This window comes from Solanum dulcamara, chromosome 7 (genome assembly GCF_947179165.1).
Source record: "Solanum dulcamara chromosome 7, daSolDulc1.2, whole genome shotgun sequence".
In the NCBI taxonomy this organism is placed as follows: domain Eukaryota; kingdom Viridiplantae; phylum Streptophyta; class Magnoliopsida; order Solanales; family Solanaceae; genus Solanum; species Solanum dulcamara.
Genome location: NC_077243.1, coordinates 76,225,217 through 76,234,632, shown reverse-complemented (window position 1 = coordinate 76,234,632; position 9,416 = coordinate 76,225,217). Strand labels below are relative to the sequence as shown.

General features: G+C 35.2%; 1 protein-coding gene across 1 annotated transcript; it reads left to right on the top strand.

Annotated features, from left to right (window-relative positions):
* Positions 1–211: 211 nt before the first annotated feature.
* On the top strand, positions 212–5,443 carry LOC129895278 (probable serine/threonine-protein kinase PIX13). Its single transcript, XM_055970967.1, has 6 exons — positions 212–508; positions 1,697–2,028; positions 2,845–2,980; positions 3,060–3,202; positions 3,461–3,584; positions 4,784–5,443. Exons 1-6 carry the CDS (start codon positions 424–426, stop codon positions 5,191–5,193), a joined length of 1,230 nt encoding a protein of 409 aa, XP_055826942.1. The 5' UTR covers positions 212–423; the 3' UTR covers positions 5,194–5,443.
* Positions 5,444–9,416: the final 3,973 nt, after the last annotated feature.

Here is a 9,416-nt window from a genome sequence, read left to right as displayed (position 1 = left end):
CATTAACATTTTCAAAAAGCAAGCTTTATAGTAACTATCAATTCTTGGAAAAAAAACTAACGTGAATTATGATGTAATGATGAGACTGCTTCATCCTTAATTAGAAACTTCAAATTTGAACATTGAATACGAAGAAAATCATATTAGAAGTTGATTCCCAAATAGGTCCTCCCGTACCGGATGGGAAGCCAAAAAACATCTTACACAAAGTCCACCAAGAAAAAAGAAGAAAAGTCATCCTTTTCCCTTTTATTGATTGATACTATCTTTGAAAATTAATACACTTTAATTTCTCCTTTTTTCTTGCTCTCTATTTCCACCCTTTTTCTTTGTTTCTTTGAAATTTGACACTCACTTTTTTCAATTGAATTATGTTATTACTAATATTGAAGTAAAGGGAAAACTAAAAGTTTGGAATTTTTGATGGGGAATTGCTTTGGAGCTAAGCTTTCTAACTCTAAATCTAGTAGTACTTACCCCAGCTTCTCAGCTAGACCATCTACTCCAGGTACATATGCATCTATTGTTTTATTAATTTTTTTTCGTTTCAATTTATTTATCCTAGCTTGACTCGAGTTCAAGAAAGTATTTTTTTTTTTGAATCTTGTTATTTCAAAAAATAAAGATATGGCAAATATATTAATATATACTTTTCTTCATGTGGTATTAAATATGTGTGTTGAAAAGTTGGAATTACATAGGTGCTAATTTTCTGTCTTGGCTCCGCCCTTGGCGATGTTGGATGATGGAGTCAGAATTTTCACCGTCAAAGGGAGTTAGTTATATGAAGAAGTAAATACATGAATGAGCCGGAGGATTCAACATAAAATATAATTTGCCTATCTTGTAATTTTTCGGCGAAGGGTGGTGCCACTGGTGGTGTTTGCTTGTGTACAGAGTTAAAAGAACAGATTTTTTGGCAAAATAACAAACTTGGAACTTGTTGTATTAAATATATTGCATTTATGTGGCTATGAAAGCATGTCGTTAATGAAAAAATGAGAAGTTTAAAGTTCATAAATATAGAAAGGCAGAATCCTTTTTTCGAACATACTAACTACTAAGAAGGAAAAAGTGTAATGAGCAGTTGCTAGTCACTAATTCTTGAATTTCTGGTGAATGAATATGTTGGACGTCTTAGTTCTATTAGTATTTGATTTCTATTCCAAGTGCTCTGCATTTTCCCTTTTTTTCTTGTTTGTGTATTCCCTCTAGATCATTTTATATGGCGGTGTTCAATGACTGAGTCAAGATTTTCACTAAGGGGCGTAATGGAGCCAGATGGACTCAACAAATAGTGTGTGTGTGTGTCAAAATTGTATATATATGTTTCGAAGGGTGGTGTTTGATTGTTGTCTTATTCTTAACTATATCACATTTGTATGGCTATGAGAATGTCATTTATTGTAGAAATGAGAAGTTTGGAGTTGTAAATATAGAAAGATTTGACATTTTTTTCGGGAGCGGACTAAGAAGGAAGAGTGTAATGAACAGAATTAGTAACCAACTTTTTTCGACATTCTTGAATTTCTCGTGAATGAATTTGTTGGAGGTCTTAATTCTTGTGCTTTCAAAGATCCTGCTTTTTAGCTTGTATGAATTAAGGATGTTATTTCAAAAAATTATGGATTTTATGTTTAGCTGAGAGTGAGAAGATTCAAATTAGAGATTTACATGGTAGTTAGTATTTGTGCAGACACATCAAAGAGCTACAACAATGGCCTTGGCTATTCGGCCACGAGTAGCAGTATTGGACATAGTAATTTCTCAACAGCTGCAAGTGATGATACATGTTTGAACGGAGAGATATTGACGATTCCAAATTTGAAGAATTATAGTTTTTCTGATTTGAAGTTGTCCACAAAGAATTTCAAGTCTGACTCAGTTTTGGGGATTGGCGGTTTTGGGACCGTGTATAAAGGATGGGTTGATGAGAAGACGCTTGCTCCGACTAAAGCTGGCACTGGAATGATTGTTGCCATCAAGAAGTTGAACTCCGAGAGCACTCAAGGATTTGAAGAGTGGCAGGTATACAATTGAGATAGGGACGAGGGGGTTAATCCGACCTCCCTTTCAGTGAAAAATTACATTGTTTATACATGATTAATTTATTTTTTTTATGTATATAGTAGATGTTGAGCCCCCTTCGGCTTCTTTATGTGTTTACTTCTCCATATTTTGACCCCCTTAGTAAAAATGCTCGCTCCTCCACTGATTGTTGGTTAGGCAAGGCCATCAAAGAAACTAGGACTCTAAATCTTCTTCTAGAATCAAATATTAATTGGATTTCGATTGCTTGAATTGCATATTGCCAAGTAGAAACTTAAATGTTGGATTTGCTAGTTCACGGACTACTGATTGCTCATTACATTTGGGAAAATTTATCTTTCTTGGATTTGCTTACTTGAGACGAGGGTCTATCGGAAACAACTTCTCTATTTTCACAAGGTAAGGATAAGGTTGCACCTGCGTACACATCACCCTCCCCAGACCCCACTTACTGGGTATGTTGTTGTTGTTGTGAAATGATACAGGCTCTTTCCGTCCAGTTTCAGAAAAAAAAACAATCTTTTTTACAAAATTGATTCCAATTAGATGGAGTTATGGAGATAAATTTCAAGCTAGCTCATGTTTTGCTTTGTTCTACTATGTTCTTTGCTGCTATCATCTTTTTTCCGAAAATTTCAGTTGGTATAGTTATGCATCGAATTTGTAGTCGGAATATCCATGTGATAATTCCGTCTTTTTTGTTTAGCAATCTTTCTGTTGCCAGTTTTTGTGATCTATGCTTTCCAGTTAGATTCTTTATATAATGCTCACAAACCGTACCGCTTAAAAATGCAGTCAGAAGTGAACTTTTTAGGAAGGCTTTCGCATCCTAACCTTGTTAAACTACTGGGATATTGTCACGAGGACACGGAACTGTTACTCATTTACGAATTTATGCCCAAGGGGAGCTTGGAAAACCATCTATTCAGAAGTAAGAAGTGTTAGAAATTCAATAAAACTAGATCGATTAATTATATGGTGCGCTGACCTCCAGCGTGTCTGCTTTGTAGGGAGTGCCGCTATTGAACCACTTTCTTGGGACTTGCGGCTCAAAATTGCCATAGGAGCAGCACGGGGCTTAGCGTTTTTACATACTTCAGAAAAGAAAGTCATTTACAGAGATTTCAAAGCGTCCAACATACTGCTTGATTCGGTAAGGTCTGCTTCATTGTTGTTTTATTTGGTTGGCGAGTTACCTAGTGTGTTACTCTTGTATTTGAACATTTACAAGTAGTGAAGTAGAAGGGGAGCCTTGGCGTAACTGGTAACGTTGTTATTTCTGCTTCAAATTTTATGTTTTGACAAATTTTCATGAAACATTTTTTCTTCATTATTTCCTCCAACTTTATTATTATACATCTATATTTGGCTATTTGTTGAAACTTTCTGCTTTTCACCTTTTGCTTTGTAGAATTACAACGCCAAAATATCAGATTTTGGCTTAGCTAAACTGGGGCCTTCCGGTAGTAACTCACACGTAACTACGCGTGTTATGGGTACACATGGTTATGCTGCTCCAGAATATATTGAAACCGGTGAACACCTTTTTGATCCCTTATTTTATGTGTCTAATCTAAAATCTAAATATGGAGTTGTGAGAAAAAACTGCAAGCTATTGAAGCCAAAACTATCCTGAATTATAGTACAAAGTTGAACGTCTAGCTCTGATTTTGATCGAACACTGCGTACAATAGACCCTTGTGGTCAGGCCCTTCCCCGGACCCTGCGCATAGCGGGAGCTTTAGTGCACCGGGCTGCCCTTATTGCTTTGGGGTGTAATCGGAGCAATGACCATAGTGCCTTATCGATTAGTTGGTTGATGAATTGAGGTTGTTTGTTAGATTCGTCGTCTACTTTCAATATCGGACCATAAACCTAAAGATATTCTAACAACTGATTGTTCCTATATGTCAACAAATTAGCACACTAGCTTGTCTGTTGTTTCTTGCCTTCAGTCTTTTTCTTTTTCACAAGTGATTCGTGAATAAACCCGTTGAACATATTCAAGATCTCCCAGAAGAGAGTACGGCTGTACGTAGACCTTGTTGAATCGTAAATCTAACAACTGTAGTTTTTTCGAGTCTGACCAATCTGCTATAGTATCCACTTGCAAGTATAGCTACATAAGAGTTGGGAACTAAACCCTGTAGAACCAAAAGCAAGACGCCGGAAAGCATTTGCAGTATTACTCCTTTTTAATCTGTTCCAAAAATGAATGACACTACTCTATATTTGGAATCTCTTTTAAACTTAATTGCTCATTTTACACTTCATGAAATGCTCTTATAGCCACAGATATGTCATATCATGTTTAAGATCACAAGTTTTAGTCACTTTTGGTATGTCCCAAAAGTCTTTCTTTCTTACATTTCATGCCTTGTCAAATTACAACAATATATCCGGTGTAGTTTCATAAAGTGGGGTTTGAGGAGGGTAGAGTGTAAGTAGACCTTACCCCTACCTCAGATCAGAGAGATTGTTTCCGATCGACTCTCGGCTCAAGAAAAAACAGTCCATAGCAGTCTAGAAAAAAAAAAAAAAGTAATGGAAGTACAAGAAACAACAGATAGTAACAAATACAATAGACAGTAGCAAAACAGTACTTCAACAAAATAATAAGATAGTCGAAGTACAAGAAACAACAGATAATAACACAAATCGAATACTACCATATAAAATGAAATTACCGAGGGAGAATATATGTTAATGGCGATTGTTTTTTTCATGTTAACAGGTCATCTATATGTAAAAAGTGATGTATATGGATTTGGAGTCGTTGTGCTTGAGTTGCTGACTGGTTTACGAGCACTTGACACCAAACGACCAAACGGACGACAGAAGTTGGTGGACTGGGTGAAACCGATGCTATCTAACAAAAGGAAGCTGAAGTCCATTATGGACGCTCGGATGGAAGGCCAATATTCTTCAAAAGCAGCAATGCTTGCTGCTCAGATTACTCTAAAATGTCTCGAGGGAGACCCCAAGAATCGACCTTCAATGAAAGAAGTAATAAACGTGTTGGAACAGATCGAAGCTATCAAGAAGAAACCAAAAGAATCGAAAAGAAAATCCGAGCATTCTTCATCTCATCGTCACAGACAATCTCCAAGAAGTCGTCAATCACCACGTCAGACAAACGACTAAGGATTCAGGTCGGAATCTGGAAAATGACAAGTAGAACTGGAAGCAAAAATGAGCTGAAGAAATTGGCCTTTGGCTATGTGTGTATAAATTTCTTCTTTTCTCATTTAGTACAAGATCAAGTCAATATTGTTCACCATTTTATGGCATTTCATTTTTTCAACTACAATTTTGTATTGTATGTCCCCTCTGTATTGAATGGATCGACTGTTAATGTAATTTATCAAAGGTATTCATAGAAGCTTGTCACTGATTTAGCTACTGGTAAACATGGTGATTGTTGTTAGTATTTTTACAGATAATGGTCAAAGCACTTTTTCGTGAGTTTCATGACTTAACTATCGGTTGTTCTTTTTTTCTACCTGAAACACTTCAACGTTGTTCCATTTTCCTACCTATGTATTATAACATTCTTCTAAGTTGTTCCGTTTTCCTACTTGAACGATGGTACTTAGATGGTAATGGTGTCACCTTCAGGGCCGTTTCAACCATAAAGCCACTAAAGCAACTGCTTGGGACCCCAAATTTTCTACGGCCCCCAATTTTTCCTTATATATATATATATATATATAGTATTAGTTTACTTTATTTAATGTGGAGGTTGTTGTAATAATTGAGAAATTGAATAGTATTTAATTAATTATAGCATCTTTTTTTACGTGTCTACCTATTTTGTTAACTTATTTATATTTTGGTGATTATCATGAACCCACATTACAATTCTTATATTTACCTTTTTTATTCCCCAATCAATTTTTATTATCTAATTATTGAATATTTTAACGTTTACCAAACGATCAAACCTTTTGCATTATGCAAAATCTATTGTTTTGTGTTTATAAAAAGATCAAATTTATTTTTTGATGTATTCTATAAGTTTTAAGCACTGCAACAAATTCCTACTAGTATCATTAAAAAAACTTTTTAAATTTTGAGCCAGATTCTATTATTCTAATTTTATATTATATTTCTTCATTGAATATTTTCATTGTTAACATTCTTATTTCATAAGATCTACGTACATCCTACCTTTTTGAGACTTCACTTGTAGGATTACATTTTTGGGTTTAATTGATAGGTTGAATGAGAAATGGAGGAAAAAAGAAGTGGAGGGAAAAATGAGTTGTTCCCTCTTGCTTTATGAAATAAGCATTTGTCCCACATAGGTGATGGAAAGAAAAAGTCTCCTACTTAAAAGTAGAAGCACTCCTTCATGTTGCTAAAGGGCCAAGAAGAGGGTCTCCCCTCGCACCGTCATCATCGCTCGCTCAGCTTTGAATTTGGATTTAAATGATTTCATTGATAATCTTTTTGGACCAAATTTCTTTTATTTTTTTAATTAATTATTATTATTTAATTAATTAAGTAATTGAAAAAATCCTGACTCGTGACCCGACCCTGAAAGGTTACAACCTTTTCTGAAAAAGTTGCAAACTTTAAAGTTGTGTCCTTGTCCCAACAGACACCTTTTCTGAAAAGTTGCAAGTAGGCTATATATTTCTGTTGATCCTTAGAATTGTTCCTAACGAAAATTTCTAAAAAACATGTTCTTCTTCTTCTTTTATGCACTTCCTAAAAACTTGTGTGATATACAGCCTTCGAGTGATTCGTAGTCACCATAATTTGCTGTACCGCTATTTTGGTGAGTAAATCGTTCTATCCTGTGTGGAAAGATTCCAAAACCTTAGGTACATTGAGGGGAATAATTTCCTTAAGGACACATTGTGCATTCAGTGGGCTCAATTTTTGTTCTTACTTTATTTTTTCAGACACTGTTCTTATTTTCAGTTTCTGTCTAATATTTTCAGAAATTATTGTTATTGTTTCAACATTTTACAATACAGATTACTAACAATCTTAAGAAAATTATTGTCATTTCTATTTTTCTGATTAAACTGTATTTTGTTTTGGTGACAAACCTGTGTGGTTTTTTACTCCGTATGAAATTTGGTATTCTGACTTGAAGAGTATAAAAACTTCGTTGGTATATTAAAGTTCATACTTGTACAACGATTTGAAGAATATAAAAACTTCACCATTGCTGTTGTAAAAAGTTTGACATTGTGAAGTATTAAAACAGTTTGTCTGTTTTGACAGTGAAAAGAAATGCAAGTGAAACTGCTACTACTTCTGCGACTGTTGCTGCAACAAGCCACACTTCTGTGCCACCGGCGGAAAAATCAGGGAAATTTTCTGGAGCCAACTTCAAAGGATGGCAACAAAGGGTGTTCTTTTGCCTTACCACTCTTGGTATGCAGAAGTTCACCAACAAAGACCCTCATGTGCCTACTGCTGATATGCCGGCCAATAAAAAATTTATGATTTCTGAGGCATGGACACAGACGGATTTTCTATGCAAGGGCTACATCCTAAGTGCTTTGGATGATGATTTGTACAATGTCTACAATGCTGTGAAAACTTCTAAAGAATTGTGGGATGCACTTGAGAAGAAGTATAAGACTGAAGACGCATGCTTGAAAAAAATTGTGGTTGCTAAGTTTCTAGACTATAAAATGATAGATAGTAGAACCGTTGGAACCCAAGTTCAAGAACTACAACTTATTTTTCATGACCTTATTGCTGAAGGTATGGTAGTTAATGAAGCATTTCAAGTGGGCGCAATAATAGAAAAGTTGCCTCCTTCGTGGAGAGATTTTAAAATTATCTAAAGCACAAGCGCAAGGAAATGAAGTTGGAAGATCTTGTGATTTATCTCAAGATTGAGGAAGATAACAAAACAGCCGAAAAGAAGTCGCGTGTAAATTCAACGATTATGGGAGCGAACATCGTTGAAGATGCTGCTCCAAAGAATAAGAAAAAGAAGTAACCTTTTGGAAAGAATAAGGAGCAGAACAAGAAAAAATTCAAGGTCAATTGTTATAATTGTGGGAAAGCTGGCCACAAAGCCTCAGATTGTCGTCTCCCGAAAAAGGACAAGGGAAAGGGACAAGCCAATATAGTGGAGAGTAAAGAAGGCATGGATGATCTGTATGCAATGCTATCGGAATGAAACCTAGTAGGAAATCCCAAAGAATGGTGGCTTGATTCAGGAGCTACGTCGCATGTTTGTGCAATCCAAGAAGCCTTCGCTACTTATTCCCCTGCAGCACCTGATATCACTATCTATATGGAAAATTTTGCAACGGCTAAGGTTGATGTATATGGTAGAGTATTTCTGAAAATGACATCCGTCAAGGTGGTGACGCTGAACAAAGTTTATCATGTTCCAGAAATGCGAAAGAACTTGGTTTCTACCGGTCTTCTTATCAAGAATGGATTTAAGTGTGTTCTAGTTTCAGACAAAATAGTTGTCAGTAAGAATGAAATGTATTTAGGAAAAGACTACCTCACTGAAGGTCTTTTCAAACTAAATGTAATGGTTGTTGATGATAATAAAGTTCAAGCTTCTTCTTACGTACTTGAATCAAATAATTTATGACATTCACGTTTAGGACATGTCAATCATAAAACCTTGCGAAAACTGATTAACTTAAATGTATTTCCTAACTTTGATTGCAATAAATCAAAATGTCAAGTATGTGTTGAATCTAAGTATGCTAAGCATCCTTATAAATCTATTGAAAGGAACTCCAGTCCCTTAGAAGTGATCCACACAGACATTTGTGATATGAAGTCAACACCAACTCGTGGTGGAGAAGAGTATTTTATAACTTTTATTGACGATTGCACTCGATATTGTTATGTGTATTTGCTTAATAGTAAGGATGAAGAAATTGATGCATTTAAGCAATACAAGAACGAAGTAAAAAATCAATTGAACAAAAAAATTAAAATGATTAAAAGTGATAGGGGTGGAGAATACGAATCTCTTTTTGTAGAGATATGTTTAGAATATGGAATTATTCATCAAACTACTACCCCCTACACACCACTATCAAATGGAATTGAGGAAAGAAAAAATTAAACATTAAAAGAAATAATGAGTGCTTTATTAATAAATTTCGGTTTACCGTAGAACTTGTGGGGGGAAGCTATCCTTACAGCTAATCGAATAATCAACAGGGTGCCCCACAACAAAACACAATTTATTCCATTTGAACTATGGAAAGAAAGAAAACCCAACTTGAAATATTTCAAAGTGTGGGGTATTTAGCAAAGGTCCAAGTTCCTTTGCCCAAAGGGTAAAAATTGGACCAAAAACCGTGGATTGTGTTTTTATTGTCTATGCTACAAACAGCAAAGCTTGTCGATTTTTGGTTCACAAA